Below are 17,491 nucleotides of genomic sequence, written 5' to 3'. Positions count from 1 at the left end.
ACATAGTGGGCATGTGGGCAGGAAAGTTCAATATAAAAAATGGTAATTGCAGGTGTAATCTCTCTCTCTCTCTCTCTCTCTCTCTCTCTCTCTCTCTGTGTGTGTGTGTGTGTGTGTGTGTGTGTGTGTGTGTGTGTGTGTGTGTGTGGCCACAAAGCCCTTGTTGTTTTTGGAGAACTTAGAAGACAAGTTTGGGGAATTGGCAGCCATTCCCAAAATAAGAAGTGGGTCAGTTTTGATCAAAATGGCATCCTCTGCCCCGTGATGGGCACAGCTCGCTTGTAACGAGCTGGGTGACATATCAGTAACTATGACTCCCCAAGAGAGTCGCGATACAGTCTCGGCAAACGAATGGTAACGAGATAGGAAGCTCTGTCTCCGGCTGATACTGATCTTCGGCTGGACGTGGCTGCTTGTCCTGTTCCAGAGGTTGCCCCTCAGTCTGAAAGATCCAGGCGGTCGCAGAGGGTGGGCTTACTGGCAGTTGGGAGCTCCAACGTCAGGCGCGTAATGGGACCCCTTAGGGATATGGCAGCAAGAGAGGGGAAGAAAACCAATGTGCACTCCGTGTGCATACCGGGGCAGTCATTCCAGATGTGGAAAGGATCCTTCCGGATGCCATGAAAGGTACAGGGTGCACCCATCAGCAGGTGGTCGCTCATGTCTGCACCAATGGTGTCGCTATGGATCAGAGGAAATCCTCTCTGGCTTCCGGCGGCTATCTGATTTGATGAAGACTGCCAGTCTCGCTAGCGGGATGAAAGCAGAGCTCACCATCTGCAGCATCGTTGACAGGACTAACTGCGAACCTTTGGTACAGAGCCGAGTGGTGGGTCTGAATCAGAGGCTGAGACGGTTCTGTGACCGTATGGGCTGCAGATTCCTCGGTTTGCGCCATAGGGTGGTGGGGTTTCGGCTTCCGCTGGATAGGTCAGGAGTCCACTACACGCAGCAGGCCGCTACACGGGTAGCAGGGGTTGTGTGGTGTGGACTGGGTGGTTTTTTTTAGGTTAGATGGCCTCGGGCAAGTACAGAAAGGGCAACAGCCTCAAAGGGTGCGGGGCAAAGTCAGGACATGCGGGGACCAAGCAGCAATCGGTATTGTAATTGTAAACTGTTGAAGCTACATTGGTAAAGTACCGGAACTTCAAGCGCTGATAGAAAGCGCCGAAGCTGAAATCGTTATAGGTACGGAAAGCTGGCCGAAGCCAGAGATACATTCTGCTGAAATTTTTACAAAGGCACAGACGGTGTTTGGAAAGGATAGATTGCATGCAACCGGTGGTGGCATGTTTGTCGCTGTTAGTAGTAGTTTATCCTGTAGTGAAGTAGAAGTGGATAGTTCCTGTGAATTATTATGGGTGGAGGTTACACTCAACAACCGAGCTAAGTTAATAATTGGCTCCTTTTACCGACCTCCCGACTCAACAACATTAGTGGCAGAACAACTGAGAGAAAATCTGGAATATATTTCACATAAATTTTCTCAGCATGTTATAGTCTTAGGTGGAGATTCCAATTTACCAGATATAGACTGGGACACTCAGATGTTTAGGACGGGTGGTAGGGACAGAGCATCGAGTGACATTATACTGAGTGCACTATCTGAAAATAACCTCGAGCAATTAAACAGAGAACCGACTCGTGGAGATAACATCTTGGACCTACTGATAACAAACAGACCTGATCTTTTCGACTCTATAAGCTCAGAACAGGGAATCAGTGATCATAAGGCCGTTGCAGCATCCCTGAATATGGAAGTAAATAGGAATATAAAAAAAGGGAGGAAGGGTTATCTGTTTAGCAAAAGTAATAGAAGGCAGATTTCAGACAACCTAACAGACCAAAACGAAAATTTCTGTTCCGACACTGACAATGTCTATGGAAAAAGTTCAAGGCAATCGTAAAATGCGTTTTAGACAGGTACGTGCCGAGTAAAACTGTGAGGGACGGGAAAAACCCACCGTGGTTCAACAACAAAGTTAGGAAACTACTGCAAAATCAAAGAGAGCTTGACTGCAAGTTTGAACACAGCCAAAACCTCTCAGACAAACGGAAGCTAAACGATGTCAAAGTTAGCGTAAGGAGGGCTATGCGTGAAGCGTTCAGTGAATTCGAAAGTAAAATTCTGTGTACCGACTTGACAGAAAATCCTAGGAAGTTCTGGTCTTACGTTAAATCAGTAAGTGGCGCGAAACAGCATATTCAGACACTACGGGATGTGATGGTATTGAAACAGAGGATGACATGCGTAAAGCTGAAGTACTAAACACCTTTCTCCAAAGGTGTTTCACAGAGGAAGACCGCACTGCAGTTCCTTCTCTAAATCCTCGCACAAACGAAAAATGGCTGATATCGAAATAAGTATCCAAGGAATAGAAAAGAAGCTGGAATCACTCAACAGAGGAAAGTCCACTGGACCTGACGTGATACCAATTCGATTCTACACAGAGTACGCGAAAGAACTTGCCGCCCTTCTAATAGCCGTGTACTGCAAGTCTCTAGAGGAAATGAAGGTTCCAAACAATTGGAAAAGAGCACAGGTAGTCCCAGTCTTCAAGAAGGGTCGTCGAGCAGATGCGCAAAACTATAGACCTATATCTCTGACGTCGATCTGTTGTAGAATTTTAGAACATGTTTTTTGCTCGCGTATCATGTCGTTTCTGGAAACCCAGAATCTACTCTGTAGGAATCAACATGGATTCCGGAAACAGCGATCGTGTAAGATCCAACTCACTTTATTTGTTTATGAGACCCAGAAAATATTAGATACAGGCTCCCAGGTAGATGCCATTTTCCTTGACTTCCGGAAGGCGTTCGATACAGTTCCGCAGTGTCGCCTGATAAACAAAGTAAGAGCCTACGGAATATCAGACCAGCTGTGTGGCTGGATTGAAGAGTTTTTAGCAAACAGAACACAGCATGTTGTTATCAATGGAGAGACTTCTACAGACCTTAAAGTAACCTCTGGTGTGCCACAGGGGAGTGTTATGGAACCATTGCTTTTCACAATATATATAAATGACCTAGTAGATAGTGCTGGAAGTTCCATGCGGCTTTTCGCGGATGATGCTGTAGTATACAGAGAAGTTGCAGCATTAGAAAGTTGTAGCAAAATGCAGGAAGATCTGCAGCGGATAGGTACTTGGTGCAGGGAGTGGCAATTGATCCTTACCATAGACAAATGTAATGTATTGTGAATACATAGAAAGGAGGATCCTTTATTGTATAATTGTATGATAGCAGAACAAATACTGGTAGCAGTTACTTCTGTAAAATATCTGGGAGTATGCATGTGGAATGATTTGAAGTGGAATGATCATATAAAATAAAATTAATTGTTGGTAAGGCAGGTGCCAGGTTGAGATTCATTGGGAAAGGCCTTAGGCAATGTAGTCCATCAACAAAGGTGGCGGCTTACAAAACCCTTGTTTGAACTATACTTGAGTATTGCTCATCAGTGTGGGATCCGTACCAGAGCGGGTTGACGGAGGAGATAGAGAAGATCCAAAGAAGAGTGGCGCGTTTCGTCACAGGGTTTTTTGATAAGCGTGATAGCGTTACGGAGATGTTTAGCAAACTCAAGTGGCAGACTCTGCAAGAGAGGCGCTGTAGCTTGCTGTCCAGGTTTAGAGAGGGTGCGTTTCTGGATGAGGTATCGAATATATTGCTCCCCCCTACTTATACCTCACAAGGAGATCACGAATGTAAAATTAGAGAGATTCGAGTGCGCACGGAGGTTTTCCGGCAGTCGTTCTTCCCGCGAACCATACGCAAGTGGAACAGAAAACGGAGGTAATGACAGTGGCATGTAAAGTGCCCTCCGCCACACACCATTGGGTGGCTTGCGGAGTATAAATGTAGATGTAGATGTTTTAATATCAATGGGGCTACTCTGGGAAGAAGGTAGAGCTGGCAGAGGCTGCAGGTAAGATGGGGCTGGACGTTTTAGCTGTTAGTGACATTCGGGTAAGGGGTGAGAAAGAAGAGGAAGTGGGAGAATACAAGGTCTACCTGTCACGAGTCAAAGCAGGAATAGCACAATGGGATGTAGGGCTTTACATCAGGAAAGAAATGGAACCCAGTGTAGTTGCAATAAGGTAAGTAAACGAATGACTGATGTGGATAGATTTGACAGTGTCTAGCAAGAAAATTAGGATTGTCAGTATATTCGCATTGTGAAGGGACAGATAAAGATAAACTAGATAGCTTTTATGACACACTCAGTGATGTAGTTGTTAGAGTAAAGGACAGACCTGGATTCGGTTAAGAATGATTTTGAAGTAATAGGCTTAACATCAGAAGAGGCACCAATGTTAGCACTGAATAGGGGACCCTGGAGGAATTTTATAAGCGGGACTAAGCTCCAGACAATGCTGAAAGGCATAATCAGTCTTAAATGATTATTATGGTGGTGGTGGTGGTGGTGGTGGTGATGGTGATCATCATCATCATCATCATCATCCAGAGAAGCTCTCGCAGTCATCAAAATGAAGAAGGAAAGACAAGAAAGAGTGCTCCAAGGAAGAGGACATTCCTGTGGTCCTTACACCACCAGATCCCACCTGCTCCTCTACTGTGGCTGAGGCAGAGGTTCCAATGGCCCCTTAGCCTCCGATTCACAGCACATAACAGAACTTGTGTATATTGATGCTGTAACACCTCAACCAGTGGCAGCTGGTGACCCTAAGCCAAAAGCTGCCCCCTTGGTCCCTTCATGGCCTCACTGTACATCGACATCATTGTTCTCCAGTGAAATTGTAGTGGTTTTTCCCACCACCTGGCTGAGCTACGTCTTTTAAGCACTTCACTTGCCTTCTGCATTGCTCTTTAGCAGCAAAGTAGACCCCAGCCCTTCCTGGATACTGGGGATGATAAATAAGAATCATGCTGCCTATAATGGTGTCAGGTAGAGGTTGCACATATGTTGTAGACCAGAGGTGGGCACAAATCGGATCAATGAGCAGCGCTCCAGTGTGGGCAGGAAAAAGAGCAGAGTTTGCACTCAGGCGGAGGTTAACCTTGTAGCTTCTTGCTCAGCTTGCTGTAACAACTGGAGAAGGGCTGCATATCATACCAGATGTAAACTTGAGGCATTGATGTTGTGGTATCTAATGTCTCATTCTATTTAGTGCATTATATCATGATATGCTGAATAAATATGTCAATTATATTCCTTCATTAGATTATGCGTAGGAAACAAATGTATTTAGACATGTGGCAACTAAATACTCCTTTGGCTTCTACCTATAGTCATGAAAATACAGTAGGCCAACATAAAAGCTTATTTGGAGTACAGCAAACCCAATGAATGACAGACTATCTCTGGGTGAAGCACTGAAATAAATAAATGAACAAAATTTAATTCACCATACATAAAATATAGGATTATGAGTTGTTATATATCTGAAACATCATTCAGCAGATGATGTGGAGTTTTGGGTCTCTTTTTGCTGAAGAACACTTAAATTTGGTGCACACTTGCAGTTCATAGAACTGCAGTGAGATCTTCATCAGTGTTGCTGTTTATGGAGATTTATTTATCTTCATTAGAGAAAACAGTTTTCACACAAGATATGTTGAGCCGATCATTGATAGCAGTTTGGCAATCATTTTGTGCATATTTGGGAAACTGTTTGCAAAAAATGTTCATAAAAAAGTGATAGCCTTGTTTGTTATTCATATTTAGCCTTCAATTCACAATCACTTGCAAAAGTACCTGAAAATGTCTGCAACTGATCTTGAGTTAAACTAGATTTTGGCATTGACAATGTGGGAAAATGGACTAACTCACCTTTCAACATCTGACGCTGCCAAAGCTCCAACATTTGCTCGTATGCCGTAATACTGTCTGCAAAATGAATGATAAGTGTGTTGCTTCCCTGCAACTTAATTTTTTTCATTTGGGATGTGATGTCGGTGGGAAATGCTAACTCGTTAATCCATTTAGGATTAGTGAACTCATGGATGGGATGCACCTTCATTTCCATGAATAAAACTATTTCATACAACAAATCAAAAAATCAATTCAACGTGTTACCCCTACTGAGCCAAAGAACTTCACAAAAGTACAGAATATCATCAAATTCGCACTCAGTATTCTTCAGTAGTGCTTTAAGTTGTCTGTGATTCAGTCCATGAATCTTAGAAAAATTAACTGTTCTCATTACTGTGGTCATTACATTTGCCATTGTGACTTTTTTGCGCACATGTTTTGTTAATGAGTCAAACAATGCGCAGGTATAAACCTCTCTTTGTGTTGCACTAGTTTGCTTCTCAGATGACCGGCAAGCCCTGCTCTACGTCCGACCATGCAGGGTTCTCCACCAGTGGCAACTGAGATGAGCTGTTCCCACAGTAGACCAAACCTAGCAAATACATCTTCCACGCACTGCGATATGTCATCACCTGTCATTGTTTTATTTGAGAGGACATAATCAAGGAGTTCCTCCCTTACCACCAAGTTTGTATAAACACCTCTAATAAATATTGCCAGCTGGGCTGTGTCCACTAAGTTGGTTCTCTCATCTAATGCAGCGGTTAAAACAACAAGACATTCGAATTGACCTCCATTAATTGTTCCACGATATCACTTGACAAACATTCGATACGACTAGTTATAATGTGCCACGGCAGACTCAAACTCCCAAAATAATACAATAATTGTAGACACAGTGCGTCTCCTACAACTTCCAAAACCTGCTTCACAAATTCACCATCACAAAATGGTCTTGAAGGATGGGCGATCACCAAAGCTATTCTGTAACTAGCATGAACAGCCGCTTCGGAAGAGGTGGCATCACATTCCTTAGTAAGAAATTAACGAATTTGTCATTTCAAAGGAAAATTTTGTTTATTATGCACCGTAATTTATATTGTGTGTAGGTAGAACAGTATAATACATACATCTACTTTAGTTCCTTCCTTGCATAGATTATTAAGATGATTAAATCATATTTCAACTACACTTCCAAGTAATGTGTTCTTTAGTGACATTTTAAATGTACTTTTTTTGTGGCTGATATTTTGCCATACATCAAACATTATGCTCCTCCTTCACTTTCAGTGAACAAGTAATCACAACCCAACTAGAGTTGAACTATAAAATAGAATGCTGCTTTACTGCATAGCTTTGATTAGCCATTTCAAATACACCACACTCTGTACCATAACACAATATACTCAGTCAGGTACATTGCAATGGCTATGCTTACGCCTTGGCTGCACGTAGCCATCTGGTCTTTACAGTACAAACTATCAGATAGAGGTCAGCTGCTCTCAGCTCTGCCCACATTCATGCAGGTGGATTCGGGGCCACGGCTCTCTCACCGCCCATCTATGTTCAAGACAGTCTACATAGTAAACTTGTGCTTCTCAATACACCTTTGGAGGCTGTGGCTGTTTGGGTAAGTGTATTTCAGGTTATCACCATCAACAATGTTTACCTCCCTCCTGATGGTTAAGTGTCTCAGATGGTACTGTTTGCATTGGTTTCTCAGCTCCCCTCCACCTTTCCTAATCTTCAGTGATTTCAATGCCCATAACCCTTTGTGGGGTGGAACCATGGTCACTGACAACAGTAAAGACCTCAAAAATTTACTGTCGTAACTTGACCTTACCGCCTTGAGTATTGGTACTCACACGTACTTCTGTGTTGCACACGGAAACTTCTCGGCCATTGACCTTTCCATTTGCAGCCCTTGTCTTTTCCAATCCATCTACTGGAGGCTCCATGATGACCTGTGTGGTATTGACCACTTCCTGATCTTATCCCTCCCTTGGTGTCACTCCCCTGGACGCCTGCCCAGATGGGCTCTCAACAGCACTGACTGGGATGTTTTGCCTCTGCTGTCGACCTTGGCTGCCCCCACCATCCCAGTTGACGATATCAATGAGGCAGTCCGGAATACGACTACAGCCATTATTTCAGCACCTGATTTATTCCCTGTTCCTCAGGCCTTGGTGGTTCTCGGAAATCGCAAAGGCTATTCGGGATTGTAGGTGGGCTCTCCAACACCAAAAGTGGCACCCATGGATATTGCACCTCATTTCCTTTAAGTGGCTCTGTGCCCAGGTCCAGCACCTAATAAAAAGTCAGAAGCGGAAACAGTATGTTTCAACCATCGTACCATGTACTATTCATCCTCAGGTTTGGGCTAAGATCAGATGTCTGAGAATACCGAACACCTGCAGGTGTACATGGTACTTTACCTCGAGTGGCACTGTCTACTTTGACCCAGATGCTGGTGCTGAACATTTTGCTCTGCACTATGCTCAAGCCTCGGCTTCTAAGAATTATTAACCTGCCTTTCATGTCCGAAAACGGCAGTCGGAGCAAAAACAATTATCTTTCACTACATGCCACCTGGAGCCATATAATGCTCCATTCAGTGTGTGGGAATTCATCAGTATCCTAGCCCACTGTCCTTATACAGCCCCAGGCCCAGACCGTATCCACAGCCAAATGATCAAGCAACAACTACCAGTGGATTGTAAGTGTCGTACTCTTGCCATCATTAACCACATATGGAATGAGGGTGAGTTTTCATCACAATGGTGAGAAAGCATCATTGTGCCAGCACTGAAACTGGGTAAGCACCCTCTAGAGATAGACAGTTATCGGCCAATAAGTCTCACCAACGTTCTCTGTAAGTTGCGTGAACAAATGGTGAGCTGGCGGCTATTCGGCTGCTTGAGTCTCAGGGTCTTCTGATTATGCCCCAGGATGGTTTCTGCCAAGGCCATTCCACTACTGATAATCCAGTTTAGCTGGAGTCTGCATCCTACCAGCTTTTGCCTGGACGTAAACACCTTATAGCTGTCTTCTTCAACCTGCAAAAGGCTTATGACACCACATGGCGACACTACATCCTTGCTACCCTATGTAAGTGGGGTCCCTCAGGTCCACTCTCGATTTTTATCCAGAAGTGCCTGTCACACCGTATGTTTAGGATTCGAGTTGGTGCTTCGCACAGTACCTCCAAATCCAAGAGAATGGGGTCCCGCAGGGCTCAGTATTGAGTACCCCTCTCCTTTCGGTAGCTGTCAATGGTCTAGCAGCACTTGAGGTGTTGTCAGTATCACCTTTCTTGTCTGCTGATGACTTTTGCCTCTACTGTTGCTCCTCTAGGGTGGGTGTCGCTGAACATTAACTACAAGATGCCATACGAAAGGTGCAGACGTGGTCTATCACCCTTGGCTTTTAATTTTTCACCGCCAAGACTCGCGTCATTTACTTCTGTTGATGTCGTACCATTCACCCACAACCAGAACTTTACCACGACGACCAACTACTTAATGTTGTGCAGAACTATTGCTTTTTCGGACTAGTCTTAAATTCTGTGGACAATGATTCTCCTTCTTCACCAGCTTAAGGTAAAGTGCTGACTGCACCTTAATACACATTGCTGCCTAAGTAACAACAGGTTGAGTACAGATCGCACTACCCTTCTGCAGCTTTACAAAGCCCTGATACAATCCCGCCTCGATTATCAGGTCTGTCATATTGTTCGGCATCACTTAGTGTCGTGGATTCTGGATCCGCTTCAGGGTTCGACCTAGAACAGGAACCATTTGAATGCGTCCTGTGAACAGCTTACTTGTGGAGGCTGGGATCCCTCCATTGTGGATCAGACGCCAACCGCAGCTTGTCAGTTATGTTGCCCAAGTTCACAGCTCTTCTAAGCATCCGAACTACTGTCTCCTCTTTCTGAACATGGTAATCCGTCATCCGCAACGGGGGGTCCCGATCAGGGATTATGATTGCAATTTGCATCCAGTCCATCCTCTCTGAACTCCAGATGTTTACTCTTCCTCCTCTCCTCTGGACCCACTCTTGTACACCTCTGTGGTGTGTCCCATGGCCACAGTTTCGTCTTGACCTGTCACAAGGTCCAAATGACTCAGTTCATCCTGAGGCCCTCCGACGTCAATTTTTCTCCATGAATGGCACATATCCAGGAGATTGAACTAGCTGATAGCTTGACCAAACTGGCTACCAGTAAACACACTCCTGACAGGTAACAGACCTCCAGTCCCTTGAAGGGAGGGCTGCTTAACCATATTGGCCCATTGAGGGGTTGGTGAAAACACTGTTGCCTTTGCCGCTTTGCAGGTGTCTGGGCTATAGGTGGTCCACGATCCAGCCTGTTCCTCACCCTACCTGCTCTTTCTGCTGCTAGTCTTTCCAAGGCGAACTGAGAGTAGAGTACCTCTGGTAAGTGGCAGGGGCTGGGAGATGTATGTCCCCTCTTTGCACTTGCCCTCAGGGGCTTCCGGCTGCCCCTCGATGGGGCACCTTGCTTACCTTTCTTTCTCTGTCTCTCTATTGTTGTGTCCCTTGCTTTAGCTTCACTGACATCAGTAGAGCTCGGGGTTCTGTTCCCCTGGGTTTTGCATGGTAGCCTTTCTGATCTACAGTCAGTTCGAGGACAAAGGGACTGATGACCTAGTAATTTCGTCCTTTAACCAACCAACCCACCAAATCGGACTAACAGGGATATTGAAGGTATACAAAGAAGGCAACAACAAGTGTTTGCAGGTTTCTTAAATGCATGGGAGGAGTCAGCTACACGAAGATAACACAAACTAACCCATGAAACCTTGTGTAAGTTTTTAGAACCAGCTGAAAGTGATGAATCTAGGAATAAATTACAACCCCTTATACATTGCCCCTATAGGGATCGCAAAGACAAGGTTAGATTAATTATAGCACACATAGAGGCATTTGAGCACTCAATTCTACCCACAATCCTTATGTGAATGGAGTGGGAGAAAGCTCTTATAACTGGTACCATGGGACATACCCTCTATCATGCACTTCAGAGTGGTTTGCAGATTTTAGATATTGATGCACTTAATTGTTGGCAACAGTAACACAGGATGATTCTTATTTTATTTAACCTCAGTAAGAACATTACCTTTCATGCGTAATAAATAATCCTTGAAAACAATTAATGATTGAAAGTGGTTCTTAATAAAGAATTATTGTATCAGTGGGTGCTGACAGCTTTGAAATGAATTTTTTCAAATATTGACAAGATGTGGGGCACCACATGCACAAAATGAATTTTTTGTATGTACTTCGTTGTAGGGCAATTCAGTTTTGTTAACATTATTTGGGGAAAACTACATGATTTTCTCATTTAACAGCAGAACTATATAATTGCCATTAATTATGTTGTTTTTCTGAAATTTCAGGTCACAGTTGAAAGTATACAGAAACAGGAAGATGATTCATTGTTAAAATGTTTCATTGATATGAGTGAATCTTCCCCAAAATTTTTACGACCCCAACTGGACAGCCTGTTATGTGTTTGCATGAAGGTAAGATATCAAATACAAAGATCATTCAATATGCTTACTTCAGTTGCAGCCATATTACATTTAACACAGATGACTAGGTATAATACTGTAGAATTTTATTCCATTTAATGTTTGTAGCTTTCGCTGCTGAAATAGGAGCAGATGACCAGAATAGGATATTCTTGATCGTTCCTTCTTCCTGTCTCCCAGGTGGCTCAAAACATTTGTGAACATTTGAATGATTGCAATGAAATACTCGGTCAGTGCAGCATTTATTAACCCATGCTGCATTAATGTCGTGAAAACTTCCACCCCTCTACTCTCCAGGTTCTCTCTGGCTGTAGTTCCCTCATGACTCCTAACCGATAATGGCTTCTTTGTTTCATACTGAGCTTGCCAAATGTGACTAAATTTTGTCACACGCAAACCTATCTTATAACAATTTCCAGCTAATCAGATGTGGTCCTTCAGATCCACACTGCAAACCAGCATCACTGCTTGTCCTGGTGATACGATGTGACTAAAAGAGGTACAGGCAATAGGCTCTTGAACAGTCCCTGTTCAGATCCAGAAACCCAGACAGACATTCCCTTGTGGGGCTAAAGCCCATAACAAAAATGAAGGAATTAGAACTCAGAGCGACAGATGGATCTGGGGCCATTGGGGTTGCTGAATCCGTCTAACCCTTTGATTTCTTCTCTGGTAACCGCAATGGCCCCAGATCGTCCAACAATTAGAGGTATACAGATTGGCAACAGTCCTTCACAATAAGCGGAATTGACTCACATTTAATTATGAAACAAATTTTTGTGTCTTCCGGTCCCTCCCCCCCTTGTAAAAATGCACAGTGTCCAACGGAACTGCAACAGCTACTCCAGTCACCTTGCTTAACTTAACCCTACACTCTCTAATAACACTACTAATCAGTTGTATATCATTACAGAAAACCTTATTCCCAGATAGCTATTCACTTTGAGACATTACAAAGTCTCTTGAGAAAATCAAGGATATCCTTGGAGGGCATTGGGTGAGGTTTGTAAGCCCATTGGACCCCACCTCCCGTAAGACCACAGTGTTTGCTTTGGAGTGTTGTAGTGTTACCAAGCAGTCATGTGGCCCCACCTGCCATACCACTGATGTAATCCATGACAGTTAAGTGCTGTGTATTTTAATTGCATGGGATCAGCACAGAAAGATAGGTTGGTGTGGAGATGGCAGAATAGTCTAAAGAAGCAATGTGCTCGGTTGTGCCCAAGACTACAACGTGAACGAAATTCCCAATTTATTGGTGTATCATCGCAGACTGTGCCATGTGTCAATAAGGAACAGTGTACCAATTGCAGCCATGTAACACAGTGCAAGAGCCGTGATCATAAAAGGCTATTAAAATGACTGGGACGGAAGGCGAGTGTCACACCTTGTCATTGACAATCAGTTTTGAACACAAAAGGAATTGCTACTATCCAGAATGGAAGTCCACTTCAATTAGTTTTCAGTGTGTGAACACTGTAGAGAGAATTTATGCAATGGAAATTTGGAATCTGGTGCTGATCTTAATCCCATAGAAAACATCAGGGACTATTTGGAACAGCATGTGAAATTAGGGGTCAAAATTCCTGCCAGTTGATAGCTTTATAGGTACTAATCGCTAATGAGTGACTTGCTTAGATTCGGGATACCTGAGGAAACTTGTGGAGTAGCTTTCTCGCCATATGGAGATCATTATCAAAGGTAGAGAAGATTTACACAGCATAAGTGGTAAGCCCCTGTGGTTAAACATTTATTGTCAAACATGCTTACATTGGTCGTAAAGACAACTTTCAGGGTTCAGATACCACATCATATTTTTAGGGAAGTGATAGCTGAATGTTTACAGTCTTGCATAGATTTCACATTACATATTATTAATCTAACTGTGACGGTGAGGCCAATTAATGTACTACCTGTGAAGGTGAGGCCACATGTTGGATGGTCAGTGATTTGATCTTCTAACTGCCTCCATTCCACATACCTCCACCCCCAATCTTAGGGGGATTTTTATGCATGCAACCTGTACTAAAGTATGTGCAAAATTTCTTGGAATGGTAATCAATCGGAACAGTGGAAAATCTAGGATGGAATGTAACAGTATTATGAAAAGGGTAGTTGCTACTCACCATATGACAGATGCTGAGTCTCAGGTAGGCACAACGAGAGGACTGTTAGAAAATGAGCATTTGCCAACAAGGCCTACACACACACACACGCACACACAGTCTCTGGCTGGTGAGGCCACACTGTGCAAGCAGCTGTGCATGGTGGGAGACGCAACCAGATGTGGGGTTAGGGAGGAGGCTGGGGTGGGGAGGGGGAGGGATAGTAGGGTAGGGGTTGGGGACAGTGAAGTGCTGCTTGTGGGAGCATACAGGGATGCGGTGGAGAGAGGGTAGGGAGCTAGGTGCAGTTGGGAGGTTAGACGGAGGGTGGGTAGGTTAACTGAAAAGGAGAGAGGTATAGAGGACTGTGTACTACTGTAATGGGAACAGGAAAGGGCCTAGAAGATGAGGATGAAGACTAATGAAGGTTGAGGGCAGGAGCGTTACAGGAATGTAGAATATATTGCAGGGAGAGTTCCCACCTGCACAATTCAGAAAAACTGGTGTTGGTGGGAAGAATCCAGATGGCTCAGGCTGTGAAGCAGTCATTGAAATGAAGAACGTTGTGTTGGGCGGTGTGCTCAGCATTTTGTGGTCCAACTGTTTCTCGGGCACTGTTTGTTGGTGACCATTCATGCATATAGACATCTTACTAGTTGTCATGCTCATGTAGAATGTAGCACAGTGGTTGCAGCTTAACTTGTAGATCACATGACTGCATGTGATGGGTTAGGTGATGCTTGTGACTGGACTGGAGTAGGTGATTGTTGGAGGATGTACGAGACAGGTCTTGCATCCAGGTCTGTTATGGGGATATGAGCTGTGACACGTGTTGAGAGCAGGGATTCTTTCTTTCTGCTGTGCCTTTCTCTGACTCAGCATCTCCAACATACGGTGAGGAACAAGTGTTTAAATTTTAATTATGTTTTGAACTCTGGGCCTCCCACTCACATTAGCACAGAACACAATACTTTCTCGTCTGTTGGTATATTGGTCTGTAGTCCCCAATTTTCTTCAGCTGAGCCAGTGACAAGTTTTTCAATCATTCTTTCACTGCTACACCAACACCCATCATTAAACCCTGATACCACTTCCAAAGGGAGAAAGGAAGTTACTGTCCAGCATATATTTACTGCCTTGGCTCGTGGGTTGTTCTGAAATAATCTTTTAATTCATATATGTCTCTCCAGCCTTTGTCATTTTAATTCAGTTGAATTACCTCATTTCCTCCTAACATTTTAGTGATCTGACCAGCCATTTGTAGTGACTGGGTGACTGGGAGGGCCTGCTGGTCAAATGAGAATGTTATGCCCTCTGCCTTCTGACAAGGTGCAGGGTGTCTTCTTCTGTTGGCCAGCATATTCTCACTGAAAATGGCAATTGAAATATTATGTTACAAAACCACAGTTAGTGCACAGAAAAGTGAAGGTTTTCAGCTGGATTTCCACATAAAGGAAGGATGCATGGTTTTCAGATCAAGAATTAGATGATTTACTGTCACCCTCTGGGGATACTTTTTTAAATAGGTGAAAGTCATCTGTTGCATTAATAAAATAATGTGCAGCTTGTAAAAGGTGGTGTTCTTGTGAACTGTTGGAATTTATGTATAGGATATCAGCTATATGTAATAAGTTTGCTGTACTCATCACATCTAATTATTGTTAAATTTTTAATAAAATTAGTTGTACACATGCTTGCTTGTTTATAAACAACAAGGGTTCATAAATTTTCACACGTCGAATGATTGTGAGAAAATACCTGAATTCAGTTCAGCTGAATTCTGTATCCTTTCAAAAAGGAAGCAGGTCCTCGCAGATTTGAATATTACCAAAACATCCATTTAACAGGTCATAATTTCAAAATAATCACAGATTATTTACAGATGACATTGTAATTTTGTCAGAGACAGCAAAGGACTTGGAAGAGCAGTTGAACGGAATGGACAGTGTCTTGAAAGGAGGATATAAGATGAACATCAACAAAAGCAAAACGAGGATCATGAAATGTTGTCGAATTAAGTCGGGTGACGCTGAGGGAATTAGATTAGGAAATGAGATACTTAAAGTAGTAAAGGAGTTTTGCTATTTGGGGAGCAAAATAACTGATGATGGTTGAAGTAGAGAGGATATAAAATGTAGACTGGCAATGGCAAGGAAAGCGTTCCTGAAGAAGAGAAATTTAACATCGAGTATAGATTTAAGTGTCAGGAAGTCGTTTCTGAAAGTATTTGTATGGAGTGTAGCCATGTATGGAAGTGAAACATGGATGATAATTAGTTAGGACAAGAAGAGAATAGAAGCTTTTGAAATGTGGTGCTACAGAAGAATGCTGAAGATCAGGTGGGTAGATCACATAACTAATGAGGAGGTATTGAATAGAATTGGGGAGGAGTTTGTGGCACAACTTGACGAGAAGAAGGGACCTGTTGATAGGACATGTTGTGAGGCATGAAGGGATCACAAATTTAGCATTGGAGGGCAGCGTGGAGGGTAAAAATCATAGAGGGAGACCAAGAGATGAATACACTAAGCAGATTCAGGAGGATGTAGGTTGCAGTAAGTACTGGGAGATGAAGAAACTTGCACAGGATAGGGTAGCATGGAGAGCTGCATCAAACCAGTCTCAGGACTGAAGACCACAACAACAATAACATTTACAGAAGAATTAAAAAAATAATAGCAACTGACCTCATGGAAGACCACTCTGGGTTTTGGACAAATGTAAGAACATGTGAGGCAGTCCTGATCCTAGGACTTATCTTGCAGATAAAGGAAATCCTAACTCTCTGAAATCCAAATGTAGTGCTATTACACAGGGTGCGGAAGATAGAAGCTTTTGAAATGTAAGGCTAAAAAAAAACGCTGAAGGTTGAATGGGTTGATGGTGAAACTAATGAGGTGGTTCTGAATCGCATTGGGGGGCGGGGGGGATTATGGCACAACTTAAACTAAAAGAAGGGATTGATTTATAGGACATATTCTGGGGCATTGAGGAATAGTTAGTTTGATAATGGAGGGAAGTCTGAGTATTAAAAATTGTAGAGGGACGCCAAGGAATGATGAATACAGATGAGTTGTCCTGGAGAGCTACATCAAACTAATTATGGAACTAAAGAATGCAACAATAGTAGTTTGCTAGTTCTCAGGAAATGGACTCTCCCTTAATTTTGAAAAAAACTCACTATATCCAGTTCTGTACACCGAACAGCTTGAACTGGAAGAAGCATATTATTGAGCTTCTCAAACAACTAAGTTAAGCTTCTTTCGCTCTTTGTGTAATTGCCAGTCTTGTTAATAAACACATCAGCCTCCTAATGTAATTTGCATATTTCCACTCAATAATGTCTTATGGAATAGTGTTCTGGGGTAACTCACCACTTAGACATAAAGTATTGGTTGCACAAAAGAGAGCAGTGAGAATAATTAGTGGTGTTCACCCAAGGACGTCTTGTAGGCACCTATTCAAGGAGTTAGGTATTTTAACTGTACCATCAAAGTACATATATTCGCTAATGAAATTCGTTACAAATAATCCATCTCAATACGCGAAGAACAGTGATTTTCATACGTACAGCACTAGAGGGAAAAATGACCTTTCCTATCCGTTATTGAAGCTGTCAGTCGCTCAAAAAGGAGTACGTTATTCAGCAACAAAAATCTTTGATCATTTGCCCAACAACATAAAGTGTCTGGCAGGTAGCAGATAAAGTTTTAAATCTAGCTTAAAATCATTTCTTTTGGGCAACTCCTCCTACTCCATGGATGAGTTTCTGTTTCAGAAATGGTAAAAAAAAGGGTATCTCTAAATGTAGTTGCATGTGTAGAACTAAAAATTTCAGTAATATTAATGTTATTATTATTCATTTGTGTTTGTGGTGTGTGTGTGTGTGTGTGTGTGTGTGTGTGTGTGTGTGTGTGTGTGTGTGTATCTATCTAGTGCAGGGACGGCCAAGAACGCGTGCGTATCGCTCCCTTCTGACGTCACACGTCCCCCACTACCACACCAGCTGACTACGCGCACATGCGCGGAACTACGAACACGCCACATGCGAC

General features: G+C 43.1%; 1 protein-coding gene across 1 annotated transcript in view; it reads left to right on the top strand.

Moving 5' to 3' along the window:
- LOC126235840 (importin-5) overlaps nt 1–17,491 on the top strand; it is a 186,237-nt gene that overhangs the window by 29,353 nt on the left and 139,393 nt on the right. Inside the window, exon 6 of the mRNA XM_049944703.1 lies at nt 11,200–11,325. Coding sequence (XP_049800660.1) covers nt 11,200–11,325 — 126 coding nt within the window. The remainder of the gene's footprint in view (nt 1–11,199; nt 11,326–17,491) is intronic.

The sequence above is a fragment of the Schistocerca nitens genome, chromosome 2 (genome assembly GCF_023898315.1).
Source record: "Schistocerca nitens isolate TAMUIC-IGC-003100 chromosome 2, iqSchNite1.1, whole genome shotgun sequence".
In the NCBI taxonomy this organism is placed as follows: domain Eukaryota; kingdom Metazoa; phylum Arthropoda; class Insecta; order Orthoptera; family Acrididae; genus Schistocerca; species Schistocerca nitens.
The sequence above is the reverse complement of the archived record's forward strand: the minus strand, read 5'-3'. Positions and strand labels throughout refer to the sequence as shown.